This window comes from Haemorhous mexicanus, chromosome 2 (genome assembly GCF_027477595.1).
Source record: "Haemorhous mexicanus isolate bHaeMex1 chromosome 2, bHaeMex1.pri, whole genome shotgun sequence".
In the NCBI taxonomy this organism is placed as follows: Eukaryota; Metazoa; Chordata; class Aves; order Passeriformes; family Fringillidae; genus Haemorhous; species Haemorhous mexicanus.
Genome location: NC_082342.1, coordinates 121,574,177 through 121,598,907, shown reverse-complemented (window position 1 = coordinate 121,598,907; position 24,731 = coordinate 121,574,177). Strand labels below are relative to the sequence as shown.

The window sequence follows — 24,731 nt, the reverse complement described above, 5'->3', positions numbered from 1 at the left end:
GTTCTGGATTCCCCACCCCTGGAAGTGTCCAGGGTCAGGTTGGATGGGGCTTGGAGCAGCCTGGGATGGTGGAAGATGGAGTGAGATGAGCTTTAAGGTCCCTCCACCCCAAACCATTCCATGATCCCATGACTCCTGAAGCTCCTGGGATACAGAAATACATCAGTAGGAAATGGCTTTACCTGATAATTTAAGTCCTTTTGTTGCAAAAGGAATTAAGGGAAACCATGAAGGTTTTGCTGTGGGAAGGGATGGAAGTCCTGTGATGGCAGAAAGGAATTTCTGGTGCCCAATTAAAGCCCTGCCTCGTTATCAAGGTGAAGGCAGCAACCTCCAAAGGACCAAAGTTGGTTTTTAATCAGTTTTGTTTTCCAGAGCAGCCCCAAGAGTGGAAACTTTGCTGTTTGATGCTGGATCAGTGCATCAGAAGGTTCTCCTTCAGCCCAGACTTGCCAGGCGTGGGGAAGGAATGAGCTCCAGAGCTCTGGAGCCATTTGAACAATTTTTGAACCATCTTTGAACAATTCCAGCAGGGATTTTGCCCGTGGCTTCATCACCTGCCTGCTCAAGTTCTGCCTTGGGCTTGGCTTGGGGAACACAAGTTCTTCCTTTTGGCTTTATCCTGCCTTGCCCAACACACTTCAGAAACATTCTCCATTATTCCTTGCTAATGCTTTTAATAATTCATAATTGCATCTGAAAAGACAAAACAATGGTGAAGACATCCCCAAGACACTGGTAAAGAACATTTTGACACTAAGCTTTCAAATAATCCCAGATGTTCAGTGTTACAGGGAGTGAGGCAGGAGCACAGGGGGGACGGGCTGGATTTATCTTCCCTGACAGAATTTCCATTGATAACAGGGAACTGTCACATTCCAGACTTTGTCCTGTTGAGTGTTGTGTGTGTTGTCCTGCCAGGAATTCCTTTTGTTTGGAGTTCTTTTGGAAATGGCTGGAAAACACATCCTGGGAGGAGCAGTTTGGAATGGCCAGGAGGAGGCTCAGGGGGGACCTCAGTGCTCCCCAAAACTCCCTGACAGAAGGGACAGGGAAAGGAGGAGAGGAAATGGCACCAGGGGAGATTGCTCAGGTTGGAGATTGGGAAAGAAAAATTCCCTTCACTGGAGTGAGCTCAGGGCACAGGGCTGTGTCCAGGTGGCTCTGGAATATCCCAGGGAAGAGACCCCAGAGCCCCTCTGGTCTCTGCTCAGGGCTGGGCACTGCCCAGGGCAGAAGCTGTGCCTCTGGTCCCATTGCTTGGCACCACCAAGAAGAGCCTGGGGCATCCTCCTGACACCCTGTTGGATGCCCAGGCCTAGAGATCAAAGCTTCCTGACTCCATGTAAGATAAACCAAATTCATAATTTTCCTTTGTGGAAGGAATTTTCAAGTGAATAATTTCTCTTTCTGAAAGGAATTTCTTTTTTCATGCCCCTCTTAAAATCTGTGGGGTGTTTAGGTCAGAGCTGCCCAGGGAGGTTTGGAGTCCCTGTCTCTGGGATGTCCAGGAGGAGTCTGGATGTCTCCTTGGGGTGGTGCTGGTGCTGCTGGGGTGGCATTGGATGCTCCTGAAGGGCTCTTCCCACCTTGAAAATCTGGGATTACAACCTTAAAGTGGGACTCAGTGGATGAATCTGAAGGATTTCCAGAGGCACGAGGAGGTGCCCATAGGTGGAGCTAAATATCCAACAATGGCTTTATCCTGGATAAAACCAGCTCCACACTCGGCCTCCAGCTCTGGCTCCCATCCCCACAGCAGATGTTGGAAAAGATCTTTGACATCCCTGCCAGCCCTCAGCATTCCAGGATTTTATGATCCCACCTTTACAAACTGCTGTTCTGCATTTCCCTTTGTAAGTCTCTTCTCTTTGAAGGAGCACCTGGGCCCACCCACAGAGAAATGTGGCTGGTTCCAGATGGAAAAGGTCAATTTTGGGTGCCCCTTGTGGCTCTCTAGACGTGATCCCAATCCCCAGGGTGGGTGGGAGCAGCTCATCCAAGTGATTCCCTGCTGGGAGTCACTGTCAGGCTGATGGGAAGAGCCTGGAGGAGACTCCTGGGAGAGCTCAGAGCCCATCCCAGAGCCTGAAGGGGGCTCTGAAAAGGAGGGAGAGGAGTTTTGTGCATGGGCACAGAGGGCCAGGACACAGGGAATGGTTTTAAATGGAAGGAGGGCAGGGCTGGATGGGATCTTGGGAGTGAGGAATTGTTCCTCCCTGGCAGGGTGGGCAGGGGCTGGGATGGAATTGCCAGAGCAGCTGGGGCTGCCCCTGGATCCCTGGCAGTGCCCAAGGCCAGGCTGGACACTGGGGCTGGAGCAGCCTGGCACAGTGGGAGGTGTCCCTGCCTGTGGGACATGAAAATGATCCTGAAAATCCCTTCCAGCCCAATTCTGGGATTCTCTTAAGTGCCTTTAACAGCAGCATGGATGGTTTTTTTACCTTTTCTAGGAGCTGAACCGTGCTGGGTTGAGCCTTTGTAAGTCAAGTAATGATCCATTTATTGATGTTATTCAAGTGGGAGAATGCAGGACTTGCTATAAAAAGCAGCTTTTCCTTCTCAGCAGCACAGCCCTCCCCAAACTGTGCCAGTGCCTTCCCTGGAAGGCTCTGGGAGCCTGGATGGCTCCACATGCTGCCAAGGTGTGGAAAGTTCTTGCTGAATGCCTCTCCCACACAATCCCAGTCTAGCAGAGGGATTCCCACGTGCTGCACCTGCTTTTTAATCTGCTGGACAAATTCTGGCTGCTCAGGCTGTCTCCTGAATCAGCAGGGGCTGTTGGGACATGCAGGAATGCTGGGCTTGGAGCTGCCCCAGCACCACTGCCCTGCCATTAACCCAGGCCAGAGTTTCCATTCTGCTGCCCTGCCAGGAGAGCTCCAGAGCTGAGCTCCTGCACCACGGAGGGTTACTCAGCAAATTGCTTGGGGCTTCTCTTGGGTGGTTTTCAGTTAGGAGTTTAATATAATGTGGATTTTTTTTGTGTTGTCTGAGACTTCAGAGTGAAGAGCTGGGGCTCATCCAGACTTTCCTGGGGGGTACAGCAGCCCTGTGTTCCTTCTGGAAGATTCCCTGAGGAGACAGCCTCAGGCTGGGCCAGGGCAGGCTCAGCTTGGCCAGCAGCAGGAATTTGCCCATGGAAAGGGTGCTCAGGCCTTGGCAGGGGCTGCCCAGGGAGCTCTGCAGTGCCCATCCCTGCAGGTGTCCCCTGGAGGTGGCACTGAGTGCTCTGGGCTGGGGACAAGGTGGCCATGGGGCACAGCTGGCACTCCCTGGGCTGGGAGGGCTTTGCCAGCCCCAGGGATTTGGGGATTCTGTGATCCAAGAAACACGGTATGGGACACCTTGGGCAGTGCCTTGTTCAGCCAGAGCCACCTTACACAGACTGGAAATGCAATTAAAACTCAGATTTTTCCCTGCAGATTTTCTTCCTCTCGTACAAGAAGCAAAACTCCTTCCCAGTGTCCTTCACCCCAAGTGCCCTGTTTGCCTCCAGTCAGCAGCTCTGACCTTCAGTGTGACAACAGGGGGATCCTGCAATTCCCTCCCCAGGAATTCTGTTCCCTGTGTGTGCTCCTCACATCCTCCACCTGCTCTCAGGGGGTCACACACAGCCTCTCAAATACACATTTGAGAAATGGCTGGGCTGGGCAGAACTTTCCTTGCAGCTTCTTGAGTTCCCTGCTTGTTCCTGCAGCTCCTGAGGTCAGGAACAGCAGCTGAGGAAGCCTTGGAGTGGGAGAGATGAGTCCAGAAGGGGCTGGAGGAGGAGGAGGAGGGAAGGGCTAATTGAACACTGTGATTAATTGTCCACCAAAGCTCACAGTGAGGCTTTTCCTTGGCAAACATCAGGTCCAGAAAAAATCTGTCTCAAGAGCTGCAGTGTGAGCAGGGACACTGAGCTGTGGGGGAGGAAGAGGCCAGGAAGGACAAATCCCTGAGCACCAGTGGGGTGGCACAGGCACCACCCCAGCCCATGGCTCAGCTCCAGGCTCCCTGGCACAGGGAAAGCTCTCAGAGCCCTTTACCAGAACACTTTGGACATGAAATCCTACTGGAAATCCATTTCTGTACCCCAGGGCAGCCAGGATTGATGGGAGTTCTGGGAAGTCCTGGTGGCAGCGGGCGGGAACAGGGACGGAGTGGGCAGCACTGCCAGCACTTAACACCTCCATTTGTGCTGCTGAGTCCCCAGGGCTGCTCCAGCACGGCCCAGCCTGCCTGCTGGGCACCAGGGCAGGCACACAAGGGCTGGGTTTGCTCCATTCCCAGGGGATAATAACTCCCTACATCCCAAGGGCACTCCAGGGAGCGGCTGCCTCCTGCCCAGGGGGGATTTGGTGCTGGTTTGGTGCCATCAGTCACCACAAACCCCAGTGCTGGCACTGCAAAATCCTGGATCCTGGCCCTGGGAATGCCAGACTCCTGATGATCCCAGCCTGGCTGCCACCAAGGCTCTGCCCTCTGCAGGTGCTGCTTCCTTTGCTTCCAAACATCTCCATTTCCCATGGGATGAGTACCTGCCAGAGGGAGCAGCAAACTCTGCACCAGCCATCCCTCAAACCCTGCACCAGCAATCCCTCAAATCCTGCACCAGCAATCCCTCAAACCCTGCACCAGCCATCCCTCAAACCCTGCACCAGCAGTCCCTCAAATCCTGCACCAGCAATCCCTCAAACCCTGCACCAGCAATTCCTCAAACCCTGCAGCAGCAGTCCCTCAAATCCTGCAGCAGCAATCCCTCAAACCCTGCAGCAGCAATCCCTCAAACCCTGCACCACCAATCCCTCAAACCCTGCACCAGCAATCCCTCAAACCCTGCACCACCAATCCCTCAAACCCTGCAGCAGCAATCCCTCAAACCCTGCAGCAGCAATCCCTCAAACCCTGCACCAGCAGTCCCTCAAATCCTGCACCACCAATCCCTCAAACCCTGCAGCAGCAATCCCTCAAACCCTGCACCACCAATCCCTCAAACCCTGCACCACCAATCCCTCAAATCCTGCACCACCAATCCCTCAAACCCTGCAGCAGCAATCCCTCAAACCCTGCACCACCAATCCCTCAAACCCTGCAGCAGCAATCCCTCAAACCCTACATCACCAATCCCTCAAACCCTGCACCAGCAATCCCTGAAACCCTGCACCAGCAATCCCTCAAACCCTACATCACCAACCCCTCAAACCCTGCACCAGCAATCCCTCAAATCCTGCACCACCAATCCCTCAAATCCTGCACCAGCAATCCCTCAAACCCTGCACCAGCCATCCCTCAAACCCTGCAGCAGCAAAGCAGCTCCATTCAGAGGGACTGGGGCAGAAGCCACAGGAGGAGGTCCCACTGTAGGGGATCTCAGATCAGGCCAGTGTCCAGCCTGGCCTTGGGCACTGCCAGGGATCCAGGGGCAGCCCCAGCTGCTCTGGGAATTCCATCCCAGCCCCTGCCCACCCTCACAGAGAGGAAATTGTTCCTAATATCTGATCTAAACCTGTAATTTTTCAGTGTGATGCCATTCCCTGGGTGCTGTCCCTGCATCCCCTGGGAATTGTCTCTCTCCAGCTTTCCTGGGGCTCCTCCAGGCCCTGCAAGGCCACCCTGAGCTCAGCCCAAAGCTTCTCCTGTGCAGGTGAGCAATGCCAGCTGTGCCAGCCTTTCCTGCCAGCAGAGCTGCTCCAGCCCTCTGCCCATCCTGGAGCCTCCTCTGGGCTCTCTGCAGCAGCTCCAGCTCCTCCAGGGCTGGGTTCCAGGGTCCCTGGGCATGGGCAACCCCTGGAATGGGGCAGGATCCCTTTTGGAGTCCCTGTGTTCCAACCCAACACATTCACTGGGTTCCTGCCTCAGTTTATTGTGTGTCATCAATCAAAGTGAAATGCCAGGAGATTTTTCTTTGGGAGACAGAACAGAAACCTTTTGTGCTGTGGGTGGAGCTGGGGAGGAAGCAATCCTCCTCCTTTTGAACTGGAGAAAACTCCCCAGTTATTTGCACTGACTTTGCCCTGAGTGCATTTGCTTTGTTGGCCTATGGCTCTTTGGGGCATGGAGGGAAATCCTGGCACACCTTGAAAGGAAAAGCAGCCTGGCTTGGACACCCCTGGCCAGGGCTGGCTGCTGGAGGCCTGGCCCAGGCCCCACAGGCTGGACCTGTGCTCTCCAGGTGGTGTTGGGAGGTCAGAGGTGCAGGTTGGATATTACAGGATATTTGTCCCTGGCAGAGGATCAGGCCTTGGGATGAGCTGCCCAGGGAGGTGCTGGAGTCTCTGGGAGTGTTCAGGATGGGCCCTTGGAGTGATGCTGCTGTTGGGGGGGGATTTTGAAAGTCTCTTCCCACCCTGATGATCCTTTGACCCTGTAAGAGCCACATTTGCAGATAATTTGGTTTTGATCTCAGTTAAAAAAAAAAAAAAAACAACCCCAAACCCAACCCAACCCATTCTGTGATCCAAACCCACTGGAGAATTTGGATGTTGCAGCTTTAATCAAACTGAAGTGTTGATCCCTTGATTATTTCAGGTTTGCTTCTTGGCATTTTGAGCAGTTTTGTGTCCTGGTTCATTGGCTGGTGTGAGGGGCAGCACCCAGATCATGGATGGACCCCTCTGCAAGGCTGGATTGGACAGGGATTGGATCAACCTGGCAGAGTGCAAGGTGTCCCTGCCCAGGGCAGGGCTGGAATGGGATGGGATTTAAGGTCCCTCTCACACCAAATGTGAATTTTTGGGTGAGATTCAAAAGAAAAAATGTCCCATGGAATGTTTTTCTGTTGTGTGGGGGAAAAAGGGATGAATTTTGAACTTCAAGTGCAGTAGAGCAAACAAAGGCTTTGTTTTCCAGCCTCTGCTTTGCCCTAGAAAGCTTCACTTTGAGGGACACCTCTCTTTGACTCTTTCCAAGAGGTTCCCTCATCCCCCACAATTAAATCACGGCTGTCAACGTGTTTAATTAATTTGCCATCAGAAGCTTTATTACATTGAGTGAAGGATGGGAAGCACTGAGGATGTTAAAGCTCAGCTTTGCTAGGGCAGAGCTGGCTGGAGGAGAATTCCAAACAAGCACAAGCATCAAGGCAAAGGATTAAAGTGTTCCCCCAGCTCCCATCCCCTCATCATTCCCCACTGTCCAGAGCACTCCTGTGATGGTCACAGGTGGTTAAAACTCCTGAATGGACAAGAATCCCAGTTCTTTGTTTCAGTTTGGGTTAAAAGGTGATGCCAGGCTGAGCTTTTTGATGGGAGTGGAGCTGGTCATAACAGCAGGATAAAAACATCCCCTCGGTGAGATCTGCTGGAAAATATTTGGATGGACAAAGTGCTGCATTAATGGCCTTTGATTAATGGATGGTGTTTGGAAACAAAACTTTCCAAACAAAAGGAATAATGTGCTATATCTGGCCGAGGGGTTGATCAACAGGAATTCACTTTTTCCATTTCCTTGTGTGGAACAAACAAAGGAGGCTTAAAATTAGTAAATCCTTTAGTCATGGCATGAGGAATGGCATGGTGGGGTAATCACAGAGTTATGGAATGGCTGAGCTGGAAGGGACCTTAATGATCACCCAGGGCCACCCCTGCCATGGCAGGGACACCTCCCACTGTGCCAGGCTGGAACTGAGCATTCCAGGGATCCAGGGGCAGCCACAGCTGCTCTGTGCCAGGGCCTCTCCACCTTCACAGGCAAGATTCCTTCCCAATTTCTAATCCAAAACTACTCTCAGCTTGGCCAGCAGCAGGAATTTGCCCATGGAAAGGGTGCTCAGGCCTTGGCAGGGGCTGCCCAGGGAGCTCTGCAGTGCCCATTCCTGCAGGTGTCCCCTGGAGGTGGCACTGAGTGCTCTGGGCTGGGCACAAGGTGGCCATGGGGCACAGCTGGCACTCCCTGGGCTGGGAGGGCTTTGCCAGCCCTGGGGATTTGGGGGTTCTGCAAAATCCAATGGGATTTCCATGAAAGAACTGCTCTCCCACGGTAAATGTGGGTGTTCCCAAGTGTCTCTGTGTGGATCTGAAGCTGTTTGCACCCTCAGCCTTTCCTTTACCTGCACCCTGTTCTCTGAGGATGTTTCCTTTTCAGTCAGGAGGCAGCAGAGCTTCGGGAACTTTTGAAAGGAGGGAGCCAGAGTAGTTCATTAAAACATCTCAGAAATGAAGTCCAACTCTTTGACAAACCTTGTGATTAAGGTCAGCTCATGCCTTGCTTGTGCTGGTGTTATCCCTGGATTGTGACTGAGGCAACAAACCCAGGATGGGCAACACCAGAGGCTTTTTCAGTCCTGGCTGAGATCCAGAGCAGGATTCAGCCTTTCCTGCTGGCCAGGCAAGAATGGGAATCCTGAATTTAGCAGCAGTCCCTTACTGAGAGCAGGAGGAATGTGTGGCAGGCTGGCTTAAGGAGGGACAGTTTCACTCCTGCCTGACCCATTGTTTTGAGTGGGAGGGAATTCAATAAAACTGGGATGACTTGTTTGCCCAGGAGGAAAAGAAATGCCTGAAGTAAGGAAAATATGGGGGGTGAGAGGAAAAAGTCCCTGGGTGGATAAAAGTGCACCTGAGAAGTGCAGGGGAAGGGCAGGAGCAGAGGAGGAAGGAGCTGGGTGAGATTCAGGGCTGGGGAATGGGGTGGGAGGGATCTGGGGGCTGTGCCTGGTCCTGTCCATCCACAGCATCCATGTGGGCACGGAATCCCAGACTGGTTTGGGTGGGAAGGGCCTCAAAGCCCACCCAGGGACATGGCAGGGACACCTCCCACTGTACCAGGTGCTCCCAGCCCCAGTGTCCAGCCTGGCCCTGGGCACTGCCAGGGATCCAGGGATGGAATTCCATCCCAGCCCCTGCCCACCCTGCCAGGGAACAATTTCTCCCTAATCTTGAATTCCTTCTCCTGTCACTCCATCTTCTTGTTAAAAGTCCCTCCTCAGCCTTACTGAAGCTCCTCCAGGTACTGGAAATCTTCTCTAAGTTCCCCCTGGAGCTCTGATGATCCTCAACACTTCCAGTAGGGCCCTAAACCCCAGCCCCTCCCTGTACTGTTGGGTTTTTTCCCTTCAGACATAGAAGAAAGAAAGGAAACCACATTTATCAGTCATGCAAGGTGCAGCAGAAAGCTCAGGAGGAGGAAGGAGCTCTGAAGTTCAGAGAGCTCAGAGAGGCTGTGGTTGCCCCATTCTTGGAAGTGTCCCAGGCCAGGCTGGGCAGGGCTGGGAGCAGCCTGGCACCGTGGAAGGTGTCCCTGCCACGGCAGGGCTGGATGAGATGAGTTTTAAGCTGAAAGTTCTCTCTGAGATGTTGGCAGGGGCAGCTGCAGCCTCGGGCACTTCGGGGAGCTCTGTCTCTGTCTCTGCCTCCCCTCAGACACTGAGGGCAGATGATCACTCCAAAATCAATTTATTATCACAGTCAGCACTTCCTGCACCACTCACACGCCTCAGCTCTGTCAGTTCTCAGTGAAGGAGGAGCTGAGGGGGAGCAGCCTTTGGGCAGTGCTGGGCCCAGCCCTGGAGGTCTTCTCCAGCCTCGGTGCTCCTGGGAAGATCCACGGCGCTGACCTGGAGAAGGAAGAGAAGGATTTGCCTGGAAGAAGGGCTTGGTGTTCTCTCCTCAGCCAGGTGCTGCTCCAGGTAAGGATTTCAATGCTGAGTGCATTTGCACAAGCTCAGCCCACACAGGTGAGCAGAGAGGCCCCAGAGCACTGTCCTGAGCCTGTGTGCTAGCCAGGGAATGGCTCTGGAATCCCAGGATGGATTGGGATGGGAGGGACCTTACAGCCCATCCACTGCCACCCCGCCATGGTGGGCACCTGCCACAAGTCCAGGAGAAGCTGTGGCTGTCCCATCTCTGGAAGTGTCCAAGGCCAGGCTGGAACAAGCTGAGATGTGGAAATCCTGTCCATGGAATTGGATGGTCCTTAAATCCCTCCCAACCCAAACCATTCCTGCTTCCATGGCCTGGCTCCTCTGCTGCTGCTCAGGAAGGAATTTTGGGATCAGTTCCAACAGCTCTGGCTCTGCCTGGAGACCATGAATGATGTTTGACTTCACTCACACCACACTTGGAATGAGTTTGCTCCTCCTAAAATGGTTAAATCCTAAAATGGGTAAATGGAAAATTGGGGTGAGCAGGGATGAGAGCAGCTCAGGACAGAGCAAATCTGCTCTTAGGCAAGTCCACACCAGTTCTCCAGTGAAGGCTGCAGGGGTGCAGCTGCACATCCAGGAGAGCTCCCAGCCCTCTCACTGCACTGGGAATCAGTGGAGCAGGAACTGAGGGGTGGGAAGGGTGGGAATTGGGAATCAGCTGCTGCTGCTGCCCCGTCTGCGTGTGCTCAGGGCAAAACCAGCCCAGCAGGAAGACACACAGGGGCTGCCTGGAGAGAAAAGCTTGTCTGGGCCTCACACCACAACACAGGCTCTTGTAAAGAAGAGGAAGTGAGATAGAGAAATTGCTGAGGGCTGCTGCTGCCTCTGAAAAGCTTCCTCGATAAGGGAGGCAAGGCTGGGGCTCATGGCTGGGGGTGGCGTGGGCACAGAGCTCCAGCCCAGGTATCAGAAATGCCTTTCCCAGCTCTCCTTCTCAGGACAGAGGGCACCCCTGCCCCTGTGATCTGGCTCTTCTCCTGAACTGGGGGTCTTTCTGAGGTCTCTCCTCTCCTGACGATTTGGTGCAAATTCCTGGGAGCTGGGATTTGTTTGGACAAATCCTTTTTCCTGCACCGTGGGGGAATCTTGAATCTTTCATTCTTCTGACAATGCCACCATGGAAATTGGTTTCTGAGCATAAAACATCCCTGCTTCTCAGTGTGCTGGCAGCAATTTGCCCATGGAAAGGGGGCTCAGGCCTTGGCAGGGGCTGCCCAGGGAGCTCTGCAGTGCCCATCCCTGCAGGTGTCCCCTGGAGGTGGCACTGAGTGCTCTGGGCTGGGCACAGGGTGGCCACGGGGCACAGCTGGCACTCCCTGGGCTGGGAGGGCTGTGCCAGCCCCAGGGATTTGGGGATTCTGGGATCTGCTGATAAAAATGGGGCTACAAAATGCCCTCTGAGGTGGTTGGATTCTGTGGAGGAAAATCCAAAGTTTCAGTAATATTTTTGCTGAAGGATCAAAGGCGATCAAGCAGGTCAGGTTTCCAACACTTTAAGTGCTGGGAGGATGAACCAACCTCCAGGGATGTGATTCAGGTTGGACACTGGGGCTGGAGCATCCTGGGACAGTGCAAGGTGTCCCTGCCATGGCAGGGCTGGGACAAAATGATCTTTGAGGTCCCTTCCAACCCAACCCATTCTGGGGTTCTGTTTGCTGCTGGGATGTCTCTTTGAGCTTGGGATCCAGGGTCTCACCTTCCTCCCTCTGCTCAGTCTCTGCTCACTCTAAACTGCATTTGCTGCACCCCTGAGCTGCTGCTGCCAGGGGAAGCTCTGGATCCTGGCAGAGATGGTGCAAAGAGGGGGACCAGGTGCTCCAGCCCCTTGTTTTTAGGGCTTTGAGGTTGTCATTAATTAATTAATTAATTGTATTAATGCTGGGATAGCAGCAGGTGAATTATGTCAACAATTATGTCTTGGCCATCCTTTGTAGGGTGACTTGGAAAACCCCAATCCAAAATTGTCTCTGCAGGGTTTGGGCTGAGCTGGAGGTGCCATCCCAAAGGGGCTGGCCAAGGCCTTGGGCAGCAGAGCTCTCTGATGGGGGGACACACTTGGGGTGGGGATGGGGCTGGAGAAGGGCCTGGCCACCTCCTGTCCCCTGGGCCTGGCCACCTCCTGTCCCCTGGGCTTGGCCATCTCCTGTCCCCTGGGCCTGGCCACCTCCTGTCCCCTGGGCCTGGCCACCTCCTGTCCCCTGGGCTTGGCCAAGGGAGCAGAGCTGCCACCTGGGGCCTGCCAGGAGCTGGGCTCAGCTCGGGGCACTGTGGGGCCAGAAACCAAATGATTTCTGGAAGAATTCTGAATTACTCAATCAATTCTGAATGATTGAATCAATTCTGAGTTATTTCTCCCTCCCTCGTGCTCAGGAGCTCAGAGAACTCTGCCAGGGAGGGTTTGTGCAGCTCTGCTCCTTCCTCCTGGCTTTCAGGGATTACCATGCCACAGATAAAGATCTGGGCAGAACCATTTTAGACCTCATCTATTCCTGTACAAGGGCCACAGCAGCAGCTTTTCAAGGAAAAGGGAACATTCATTGAAAGAATAAAGTGTATTTTAACTTTAAAGTTAAAGTTAAATACACTTTAAAGTGTATTTAAACTTCAAAGTGTCTGCTCCCCATTCTTATTTCAGTATTTCTTTCATCAAAAAAAAAAAAAAAAAAAAAGCAAAATTAAAACCTAAAGGCTTCCAGGAATGCAGTTTCAAGAGATCTGCAAGACCCTGTGCTGGGAAATGTCCTTTGTCACCTTCCAGAGAAAACTTCCTGAGGGATCCCATCACTCCACAGGGCGTCATTGACCCAGGGAACATGAAATCTGTGCCTGCTGACAGATCCAGGAGGGCAAAGAGGATTCCTACACCAGTTGGAGTCTTTAGAAACATATTAAATAATAATCTCCCAGTCACAGGCGCTCTCCAGGCCCCCCAAAGTCAAACAGAAGTTACAGATTTGCTTCTGGAACAATGGATCTGCTCTGGTGGAGACACAGCCCTGCCTGGGCTGGAGGTGACACTGCTGGGACTGGGAGGGGAGTGGGGCCCACACAGGCTCTGAGGTCTCAGAGAATGAAATAAAATGGCCTAAAAGGGTTGGAAGGGACATTAAAGATCATCCTGCCATGGCAGGGACACCTCCCACTGTGCCAGGTGCTCCAGCCCCAGTGTCCAGCCTGGCCTTGGGCACTGCCAGGGATCCAGGGGCAGCCCCAGCTGCTCTGGGAATTCCATCCCAGAGAACAATTCCTCATTGCCAAGATCCCACCCAGCCCTGCCCTCTGGCACTGGGAGCCATTCCCTGGGTGCTGTCCCTGCATCCCCTGGGAATTGTCTCTCTCCAGCTTTCCTGGGGCTCCTCCAGGCCCTGCAAGGCCACCCTGAGCTCAGCCCAAAGCTTCTCCTGTGCAGGTGAGCAATGCCAGCTGTGCCAGCCTTTCCTCCCAGCAGAGCTGCTCCAGCCCTCTGCCCATCCTGGAGCCTCCTCTGGGCTCTCTGCAGCAGCTCCAGCTCCTCCAGGGCTGAGAATTCCTGATCTGCCCCAGCAGTGAGCTCGGATGTCACCAGGGCTCAGCAGAGCCCCCCTGTCCCCACAGGGGGGTTCCCTCCCCCCAGGCACCCTCTGCCCCCTCCTGTGTCCCGTGGGGTGGGAGGGTGACCCCAGGGCTGGCTGGGGGACACCAGAGCCTGCCCTGGCAGAAGGGGACAAGGAATGGCCCCAGTGCCCTCCCTGGGGCCAGCCTGCCCCCACAGCTCCCTGCCCTGCCACCCCTGATCCTCTGCCACCCCCAACCCTCTGCCATCCCAGATCCTGGCTCCTGTCCCACACCCCTTCCCAGGCACTCAGGGAAGAGGCAGGCTGGCCAGGAAGTGACAGGATCAGATTTTGTCCCAGATTTCCCCCGTGAGGAGGAAGCAGGGCCTGACTGTGCTGTCACTGACCACCCACACCCTCCTCCTCCTCTTCCTCCTCCTCCCTCCTGGATCTCTCCTGGATCCAACTCACTGAGGCCACCCCAGAGGGAGCCTTTGCTGCCCTAACCCCATTTCTGAGCCTTCTGCAGGGCTGGTTTAACCCCTTTATTTCACTAGATGGATTTAGCCACAAGTGCCCTTCCCCTAGCCAGCCCTGGCTGCCCTCCCACAGCTTCTCCTGGTGATGCTCCTGGGCTGGGTTAAACTCTGGGGCACCTTTCAGTCATCTGGGGAGCTCACACACTCAGGCACAGCATTTCCTCATCCCAGGGTCTTGGTGGCCGTGCGTGGCCTCACACTGGTGCCACTGCTCTGGGGAAGGGAACCTCCTCCCCCTGTGACTCCTCCTGAGCTGGGCCACCCCTTCACCTTCTCCCTCTTCCTTGGCCCTCCTGCTCCTGTGCCAGGCTTAAAAATTCACCTGGAAGGGGGAATTCCCTGGGGGCTGTGGAAACAAGAGGTTCAGATCCTGCTCCAGGCTCCCAGGGGCAGGGGAGAACTGAACTGGAAGGGAGGAACTGAGCAGGCAGAGAGGAGATTTTACCAGAGATTTGGCTCAGTGCAAGAAATGAATCCCACAGCCTGCTCCCTCACTGAGATGCAGCAACAGCTCAGGCAGGGGAAGCAGGAGCTGCATCCTCACCCTGAGGAAAAATGCAATAACACTCTGGAAAGGTGGGCAGCAAGAAAATGCTGAGATATTTTCATCCGTTTGTTTAAATGCCTCCATCAATTCCTCTCTCCAGCTGCTGCCCAGGCAACAGCAGCTGGCAAAGAGTGTCAGGCAAGGAGGGGCCATCCCATCCCATCCCATCCCATCCCATCCCATCCCATCCCATCCCATCCCATCCCATCCCATCCCATCCCATCCCATCCCATCCCATCCCATCCCATCCCATCCCATCCCATCCCATCCCAGTTTACTGCCACTGATGATGGTCTGGAGGCCACTGTCCCTGCCAGGGCCATGGGATGGGATGGATTGGGATGTGCCCTGGCCCAGGAATGCTGAGGGGATGTCAGCCCATGGGATGGACAGGGATGCTCAAGGGATGTCACCCCACCCCAGCAGCATCCCTGAAGCAGCTCAAATGTGTCTTTCAGCACTGATAAATTCATTTTGTAGCTCCCAGGTGGGCACTGATGAGCCCCCTGTGCCTCAGTGGTAGCCACTGAGCTTCTCCCTCCCGTGGGAAGCTGAGGGTGAGATTTGGGGTAGGGTTTTGAGGTTTTGGTGGTGGCTGCAGGGAGCCAGTGCTCCCTTCAGGGAGGTGTTTGAGGGGAGCCCTGAAATGAGCCCCCCTTGCTCCTGCCAGCTCCAAGTGTGCAATATCCCTGCAGGAAGGAGCTCGGGGAGTGCCAGGGGCCAGGGCAGCACCTTTGGGAATGTCCCAGCCTTGGAGCCCTCCTGGAGCAGAGCAGCCTGAGCTCAGAGCTCCTGGGGGTGCAGCACCCAGGGAGCAGCTGGAGCTGGCCCAGGAGGGGTTTGGGTTGGATTTCAGGGCAAGGTTCTTCCCCAGAGGGTGCTGGCACTGCCCAGGCTGCCCAGGGAATGGGCACGGCCCCGAGGCTGCCAGAGCTCCAGGAGCCTTTGGCCAGCGCTGCCAGGGATGCCCAGGCTGGGCTTGGGGGGGTCTGGGCAGGGCAGGGCTGGCACTGGGGGATCCCTCTGGGTCATTCCCACTCAGGAATTCCACGGTTCCCTCTCTCCGGTGCTGCTCTGGCTGCACATCTCCCATGCCAGGAGCCGCGGTGCCCCCTCAGCACCTCCCACCTGGGCACCTGCGGCGGGCACGGCTCCGCTGCCCTCCCTCCTTCCCTCCTTCCCTCCCTCCTCCTCCTCCCAGCCCGGCTTTTCCCTGCTGTCTGTGCCAGGACAGGACAGTGACACCGGGCTGGTGGCCGTGCAGCAGCCAGAGGCACCGTCGGGCTGGCATCTCCTCCCTGCCCAGGAGGGGCTCAGCCCGCAGGTGTGTCCGGGAGCGGGGCCGGGGAGAAACGGGAGCGTGCAGGAGCCCGGGAGCTCAGCAGAGCTGAACTGATGGAGGAGCAGAGCCGGGCTCCGCCGCCGCCGCCGTTCGTTCGCTGTTCCAGCCGCGCCGGGTTCGCTCCCCGGGGCTCGGAGCAGCCCGAGGCTGCCGCATCCCGGGATCGGAGCGGGGCAGGGAGCGGTGCTGGGCTTCCACCTTGGAACAGCGGGACATCCACGGGCTGGGGGCAAGGAAACAACTGCCTTGTGAGCAGAGAGAAGTGAGGGTCTGGGGACAACTCAGTGAGGGTCTGGGGACAGCTCAGCGCGGGTTTGGGGACAACTCAGTGCGGGTTTGGGGACAGCTCAGTGCGGGTCTGGGGACAGCTCAGTGCGGGTTGGGGGACAATTCAGTGCAGGTTTGGGGACAACTCAGTGGGGGTTTGGGGACAACTCAGTGCGAGTCTGGGGACAGCTCAGTGCGGGTCTGGGGACAACTCAGCGCGGGTTTGGGGACAACTCAGTGCGGGTTTGGGGACAACTCAGTGCGGGTCTGGGGACAAGTCAGTGCGGGTTTGGGGACAGCTCAGTGCGGGTTTGGGGACAACTCAGTGCGGGTTTGGGGACAACTCAGTGCGGGTTTGGGGACAATTCAGTGCAGGTTTGGGGACAATTCAGTGCGGGTTTGGGGACAACTCAGTGCGGGTTTGGGGACAACTCAGTGCAGGTTTGGGGACAATTCAGTGCGGGTTTGGGGACAACTCAGTGCGGGTTTGGGGACAGTTCATTGGGGGTTTGGGGACAATTCAGTGCAGGTTTGGGGACAATTCACTGGGGGTTTGGGGACAATTCAGTGCAGGTTTGGGGACAATTCACTGGGGGTTTGGGGACAATTCAGTGCAGGTTTGGGGACAATTCACTGGGGGTTTGGGGACAATTCAGTGCGAGTTTGGGGACAATTCAGTGCCCAATGGGGTTGGATGGGATTGATAGGTTGGGATGGGTTGGGATGGGATGGGATGGGATTGATGGGATGGGGTTGGATTCATATTCAGTTTGGGATGGGATGGGAGAGATTGGGATGGATGGGATTGGACTGAGATTGGGATGGGATAATGGGATAATGGGATAATGGGATGGGATATCTATATGCTGTTATCTATATGCTATTGCAAGAAAACTGGATTTCTGGCTTGTGATCAGAGAAAAGTGAGGATTTGGGGACGATTCCATGTCCCCCACTGCGCAGGTGCTTTACAGCCATTCCAGGGGCTGAGGTGGTGCTGCCCAGGTGAGCAGGGAGGGACGGGCCTGGGCAGGCAGGAGAGGCTCCTCCACCCAGGTGGGGGCTGCAGGAGGTGTTTGCAGAGCCCAGAGCTGCAGACCCCTCCCTGCAGCAGCTCTCCCTCCCTCCCAGCTCGGGCAGGAGCAGTGCCCTGGATGCTGCCCTGGGTTGCAAAATTCCCGGGAGCTGGGGTGAGGAAATGGGGCTCCCTTGTGCAATGGGAACGTGTCAGAGCCACTCATCCTTGAAGGAATGGCAGGGAAACAAGCCAGGGAGGTCACTGGATCCTTCATGGCACTGCAGAAGCACCAGAACGTTTGGGAGGCAGAATATCTGGGAGGTGGGTGATGTGCTGTGCTGATTTTTGCTCTGAGAGTAGCACAGGCTTTATTTCTGTGCCAGCAAACCACAGGAAATGGTGATAGAGCTGTTTTCTAGAGGTGAGTGTTCCTCCAAGCTGCCTGGGTTTCTGGGGCTGGCTGCTGGCACTTTTGGCAGCAGCAGGAGAGAGGGTTGGAGATGTTTGCTTGGTGGAAATGGAAATAGAGGTGCTCTGGTTTGGGAGAGCTGAGAAAATGCTGCTAAAATCTGTCACTTCACATCCAGCTCTGCTTGTGTGATAAAAATCACATTGCAACCTCAGCAGGGAAGAGAAACAGAGGCAGCCAAGAGTCAGTTTTTATGGAGTCCTGGAATGGTTTGGGTTGGGGGAGACCTCAAAGCCCACCCAGTGCCACCCCTCCCACTGTCCTAGGCTGCTCCAGCCCCAGTGTCCAGCCTGGCCTTGGGCACTGCCAGGGATCCAGGGGCAGCCCCAGCTGCTCTGGCAATTCCATCCCAGCCCCTCATTTCCATCACAGGGAAATGAGGGACTGGAATGGAAATCTACCAGTTGGAAGCCATTCCCTGGGTGCTGTCCCTGCATCCCCTGGGAATTGTCTCTCTCCAGCTTTCCTGGGGCTCCTCCAGGCCCTGCAAGGCCACCCTGAGCTCAGCCCAAAGCTTCTCCTGTGCAGGTGAGCAATGCCAGCTGTGCCAGCCTTTCCTCCCAGCAGAGCTGCTCCAGCCCTCTGCCCATCCTGGAGCCTCCTCTGGGCTCTCTGCAGCTCCCAATGCTCGAGGACAAAATTCCTGTTGAGCTCCAAAGCTGAGTGTTGCAGATTTTAGGAGCATTCCAGGACAGAAAATTCCTTTTTCCCATTTAAACCCTGGTGGCACCTGCAGGCTCTGGGAGCAGCTGCTCCTCTGGAGCTCCTGGAGATCAGCCCAGGGCAGGAAGGGCTGGGCTGGAGCTGAAGGCGCCCACTGGGCTGGGAGTTCTCCACTGGGAGCAGGATCCAGGTTCAAGGAGCAGGATCCAGGTTCAAGGAGCAGTTCCCAGGCTGTGGGAGCAGGATCCAGGCTGTGGGAGCAGGATCCAGGCTGTGGGAGCAGGATCCAGGCTGTGGAAGCAGGATCCAGGCTCTGGGAGCAGGATCCAGGTTCAAGGAGCAGGATCCAGGCTCTGGGGAGCAGGATCCAGGCTCTGGGAGCAGGATCCAGGCTCTGGGGAGCAGGATCCAGGCTCTGGGGAGCAGGATCCAGGCTCTGGGAGCAGGATCCAGGCTCTGGGAGCAGGATCCAGGCTCTGGGGAGCAGGATCCAGGCTCTGGGGAGCAGGATCCAGGCTCTGGGAGCAGGATCCAGGCTCTGGGGAGCAGGATCCAGGCTCTGGGAGCAGGATCCAGGCTCTGGGGAGCAGGATCCAGGCTCTGGGGAGCAGGATCCAGGCTCTGGGAGCAGGATCCAGGCTCTGGGGAGCAGGATCCAGGCTCTGGGAGCAGGATCCAGCTTCTCTGGAGCAGACAGAGCCTTGTGCTGTGCCTCTGTAGGGGAGCAGCCAGTGCCAGTCAGGGGGTGCCAGTCAGCCCTGCCATCCCACAGCTGCATGGCAGCAGCTCCATGAGGTGCCAGATCCAGCTGCAGTTCCCTGTGTTGGAGTCCAAAGTCACTCTGCAGCTCTGCTGTGACATTCCCATGGCCTCAGCTCCCAGAGAGGCACCAGGAGCTCTCCAGGGGCTCCCCTTGGCCTCTCCCCACCCAGTCGGGCTCAGAACCCTGGAGTGGCTTTGGCTGCTCTGGCACCCCATGGCTGCAGGGATCAGGGACAGGCCATAAAATCACAGAATTCCCGACTGGTTTGGGTTGGGAAGTTCCTCCAAGCCCACCCAGGGCCACCCCTGCCATGGCAGGGACACCTCCCACTGTCCCAGGCTGCTCCAGCCCCAGTGTCCAGCCTGGCCTTGGATGGAGCTACAAAAACCTGGAGAGAGACAATTTCCAAGACCTGGAGGGACAAGAGCCAGGGAATGGCTCCCAGTGCCAGAGGGCAGGGCTGGGTGGGAGATTGAGAATGAGGAATTGTTCCCTGGCAGGGTGGGCAGGCCCTGGCCCAGGGTGCCCAGAGCAGCTGGGGCTGCCCCTGGATCCCTGGCAGTGCCCAAGGCCAGGCTGGACACTGGGGACAGTGGGAGGTGTCCCTGCCATGGCAGGGGTGGCACTGGGTGGGCTCTGAGGTCCCTCCCAACCCCAAAATGAGTTTTTGATTTGATGTTGCCTGGCTGCTGATGATTTGGGAATGCAGTGCTGAGAGGATTCCTCTCAATAAGTGATTTACAGGTGGATTGGAAAGGGAAAAGAACCCTTGAGCCTCTGGTGTGAGACAGGCAGAGCTGAGGCTGTGCCTGGGAGGTTTTGACCTTCCAGGAGCTTCTGGGTGTCCCCAGCTCCTGCTCCTGGAGCTCTGGCAGCCTCGGGGCCGTGCCCATTCCCTGGGCAGCCTGGGCAGTGCCAGCACCCTCGGGGGAAGAACCTTGCCCTAAAATCCAACCCAAACCCCTCCTGGGCCAGCCCCAGCCCTTCCCTGGGTGCTGTCCCCGTCCCAGAGCAGAGATCAGAGCTGTCCCCTTGGCTGGGACCCTCCTGCCCGGGGGGCTCAGGGAGGGGGTCCTGAAGCTCAGGGAGCTCGGGGTGAGATCTGTGCCAGCTCCACACCAGGACAGAGAAGCTGTGCAGCCCAGGGGGCTTTGGAAGGTGTTCCTGGGGATGGACTCAGCCCTGGCTGGGTTGCAGGTGGGAGATGAGAGGAGCTCTCCAGGTCAGACTGATGCCTGGTGAAGGCTGACCCAGAGCAGAGGCTGGGCAGAGTTACAGAATAAAGTAGGGATTTATTAAAATGATAAAGACTAAATAAGCAATAATTTAGTAATAAATTATTATTACACTATAGGATTAATTATTATATAAGAAATTCAATAAATTAATAATAAAATTTAATAATTTATAAAAATAAATTTTAAGAAATCCTTTTCTGTATATTTATTAAAAGGCCTCCATGGACCCACCTTGGGCAGCACCAGAGCCCAGCCAGGGCTGCCCCCAAGATGACCCAAAATGGCCCCAAAATGCACGGCCGGGCACGGGGTCTCTCCCTGGGATCAGCTCTGCTCCATTTGCACCTTGCAGTTCATTGTCCCAGCCCAGCTTTAGCCCAGGCACTCCCACCCTGCTTGTTTTTCTCTCTCCAGTTCTCCCTTGTGTACCCTTTTTGGGCCTGGAACTTGTACCAGTTGTCCTTGGAGAAGCTGGAAAAGGATTGCTCTGTCTCCCTGCCCTGTGAAGAGAACTGACTCACACCTGAAGCTCAGAGTTACACACTAAAGCAGCACAGAACCTGAAAAATAGAAAAGCTCAAACTTAAGGCATCACACCCAGGCTCTCAAATCCTCCAGGAAAGGGAGACAGGAGAAATCCCATCTTTATCTGTGGGATTCATCACAGAAATATTTTCCCTTAAAGAGAGAGTGGGAAATGTGGGAAATGGATTTGTAGAGAGCTCTCAGGGCCTGACAGCAGGCTCACCCAGTGTGCACCTGTGTGCAAACCTTGAGACAAGAAATGCTGCCTTAGGAATGCCCTGGAATAGGACAGACATTGCTGGGAGAGAAATAGAGCTAGAAACAAGTTTCCAAGGATGGCCTTGCAAACCAGCCTGGATGGTTTGGAGAAACAGAACTGTGAAAGATGCATTGCAGTGGGACCCACCAGGGGTGATTTTAGATGATTGGCTTTGAGGCATTTACAGCATGGTGTGGCTAAAGCTGACAGGCCAAGAAACACTTACAGTGCATTGTAATTAGGAAATAATTGGCTTCTGATTGTGATGGAGTGAATTATAACATCTGTATTGTCTCACCCTTCACATGAGACTGAAAATGGAATAAAAGTTTTTCAACCACCTCTCAGCTGCCCATCTCTGGGTCAGAAAAGACCTTAATCCCACATTTATCTGATGCCACCCCCTGACTTTTATCCTTTTCCAGCAAAGGAAGGAAGAAGTGCCAAGCACAGAAAACCCAAATGCTGGCGCTGTCGAACACCACGGCCCCGAACCTGCTCCTCTCCAAACTGCTCCAGGAGTGCCTGGAACGCTCCAACAGCTCGGCTGCTGCCCAGGAGAGCAGTGCCAGCGACGGCCTGGCCATCATCTACGTGCTGCTCATGCTGGGGCTCTTTGGCTTCTTCACCGTGGGGGTGATGGTGACCAACCTGCGGGCGCGGCGCCTCGAGGGGCCCCGCGACCCCTTCAACACCTACATCGCCACGGATGCCTGGCACAGGAAGGACAGGGAGTACTTCCAGGCCAAGGTCCTCGAGAGTTACAGGCTCTGCTGTGTCCTGGAGAACCAGCTGGCCGTGGAGCAGCCGGCCATGAAGATCCCTGAGGAGAAATCTTCCTAGGGAAAGGGGGGAGGATGGCGTGCGGCGCCGGGACGAGGGGAGCGGTGCCTGCTGCGGGCCAGGGGAGCTGCTGGCCCTTCTGCAGGGCCACGGGTCCTGGCCAGGCTGCAGGAGCAGCTCTGGTGAAGCTGATGGATCTGGGAGATCCCAGTGCTGCCCCAGAGCCTGGCGTGGGCATCGTGTGGGAATGGCCGTGAGGCAGCGTCGGGATTCACACGGAAGGGCACGGACTCATCAGCTTCACCTCCTGAGCCAGGGCCTCATCCCTCACAGGGCAGGGCTGGATGGGATCTTGGGAATAAATCTGCCCTGGCACAGGTGCCCAGAGCAGCTGGGGCTGCCCCTGGATCCCTGGCAGTGCCCAAGGCCAGGCTGGACACTGGAGCTGGAGCACCTGGCACAGTGGGAGGTGTCCCTGCCATGGGAATGGGGTGGGTTTGATCCCCCCTCCAACCCAACCCATTCTGGGATTCTCTGATTCTCCACAAAGGCAAATCGTGGTGCTGCTGGTGTGACATTAGAGCCTAATTAGGACCTAATTAGAACCAAACACAGGGTAGAGGTGTTAATTGCCAAGCATGGCTTAGGCAATCGTTTTCCAGAAAGACCAAACTCCCCCGAGAGAAATCGCAGCTGAAAGATTTCATTTGCATTTTTGTCCAGCTTAGAACAAAGATTTTATAAATTGTACAGTGCTGTACTAACCTGTTTCCTTCAGAATCGTGCCCCTCTTAGTGATAAAATATTAGGAAAAGATTCCCTTTTTTTTCCCTGAAAAATATTTCCATGGAAGAACACAGACTTTGGAGGGACACTTTAGCCACTGTGATGGGTGTGGCACTTGGGGACATGGTTAATGCTGGGCCAGGGGCTGGACTCAAAGATCTTGGAGGCCTTTTCCAACCTCAGTGATTCCAGGATTCTGATTCCCAGCAGGTCTCCCAGACTGCTCTTGCTGGGACCAGTCAATTTAATTTCCTTCCTATGGATGGGGCTTGATCCTGGCAGCAAAATCCATGTGCAAAGACTGGGTCTGTGCCAGGGACGTGGGGAATGTTCCCAAATTTCAATCCCAATTAGTCATTGCACGAGCCCCAAGTGCCAGCCCCTGGTTGGGAAGGGAATTTCCACTGTGGGAAGAGCAATTCCATAATTTCTGCTGTTTAATCACCCAGAGTTGCTGTCTGTGCTTAGCTCAGGTTCCCTGAGCAGCTCCCAGGCGCCCATCCAAGGATCCCACACAAAATCCAGGAAGGTTTTCCTGCCCTTCCCTCCTGTTCCCTCCTGCACAGGAGGGACAGGGCAGCCAAACTCAGCTGCTGTGGCACCAACATTGCCCTCCTGGGAGAGGAGAAATCCATCTCCCCTGGGCATTGTGTTCCCTAAAAGAACAGCTTTGCCAGCTTGGAGCTGCTTTGGGGGGAAGGAAGCAACACTCTGGGCGGGAGTGGGGACACAAATCCCATTTTTAGCTGCTGGAGAGGAAAGAGATTGAGCATCTGCTTCCAAGGCAAGGTGAGGGCAGAGAGCTTGGAGAGGGAAGCAATCCCAGCAGAGCCCTTTCCCAGGTACTTCTTTGGCACTGCACTCCCACCTAAGCAATATTCCAGCCATGTCTGTGTTCCCAGAGCGCTCAGGACACTCAAAACTCAGGGTTGGGTTTTTTAAATTATATTTATTTAGTGCCTACCATTAAGCTGAAGACAAGATCCACAATTTTGGTGTCTGGAGCAGCTTGGGAAATCTCCAGCAACTTAATTATCCCAGTCACTTTTTCCTCAGGAGGAATGAAAACCCAAGCCCAGCTCTGGGATAATGTTGATTTCTCAGCTTGGGCTCTGCTCCTTTGGGATCTCACTGTTTAGGACTTGCCCTGGGAGAGGATTTACAGAGCCAGGCCCTTGGACTTGGCTTAAACTTGCACTAAAAAATTGCCTTTAATGACATGAAACCCTTTAATTAGTTAAAACCTTCAATTCTTGAAAACATTTAATGGCATTAAACCCTTGGGGTGAAGCTCATCCCCAGGGCTCCCTCCTGCAGCTCTCCCTCCACCCCAGGTATTTTCAGGGATTTTCGGTCACTTTATTTTCATAGCTCCAGGGGGGTTATTTGGGAGGAGGGTGATGTTCAGCATCAATTGTACCCCATTTTTTTTTTCCTTTTAGCAGCTCTGCCTTTTCATTTAACTGGAATTAAAAAAGAGAGGAGCTCTGCTGTGCCACCCTCACCCTTGGTGGATTCCCACCGTGGGCTTGCACCTTTCAGTCCTGGAGTTCTTTTCCCCCCTCTGGTTTTTTCACTTGTACAGAGCAATAAAATGTGAATTTCAAGCCCTGCTCGTGGCCTCAGACGTTGTTTTTTCCTCCCAACCTGTTCCACAGGCTCAGGGCAGGGGGCAGATCCTCCCCAGCAGGCACCCACTCACCCGATTAACCAGGGCCAGGCAGTGCTGGGGCCTCTCCCCGAGCACCCAGAGCTGCACAAATACCAAAATACCAGCGGGAATTCCCCACCCGAGCTGACTCCCGGGGCTTGCAGCCCCCAGGGCCATTCTGGCACGGATGCCAGCTGGGCACGGATGCCAGCTGGGCACGGCTCCCTGCCCAGGGCAGCCAAGGCCTGGGGGCACCTCCAGCTCCACAGAATGACAGCGGGCCTGCAAAAAGCCACGGAAGTGTTGGAGTGAGTCCAGAGGAAGCCATGGAGATGCTCTGAGGGCTCTGGAGCCAGGCTGGGAGAGCTGGGGGTGCTCACCTGGACAGGAGAATGTGGCATCGTGTGTTTTTAGAATCGGTTATTCCTTTTGTAAGTCAATAATGGTTTGGTCCTCGGTTCCCCCCCCCATGTACTTCCCTCACAATGGTTTCTCCCTAAGTTGTAAACTTATTTCCTCCCTTTTGGGGCTGCCTACCCCCTCTGTCTGTCACGGTAACCACCCCCCGTTATTTCCAGAATTCTCTGGGTCAACCATCCCTTATTTGATGTATGATTTGCCCCCGGGGTTTTTCCCCTCCCCTGTGTGATCCTCGGTGGCTCAGCTGTAACCTGCGCTCTCCCTGGGTCCTCATTATTGGTTTGCTTTGTGTCTCCTCCT

At 55.1% G+C, this 24,731-nt stretch overlaps 1 protein-coding gene across 1 annotated transcript; it reads left to right on the top strand.

Annotated features, from left to right (window-relative positions):
- The first annotated feature begins 17,107 nt into the window (after nucleotides 1-17,107).
- On the top strand, nucleotides 17,108-23,972 carry KCNE1 (potassium voltage-gated channel subfamily E regulatory subunit 1). Its single transcript, XM_059840169.1, is given in 2 exon segments — nucleotides 17,108-17,295; nucleotides 21,217-23,972. Coding segments are annotated over 2 exon segments (606 nt in total). The 3' UTR covers nucleotides 21,635-23,972.
- Nucleotides 23,973-24,731: the final 759 nt, after the last annotated feature.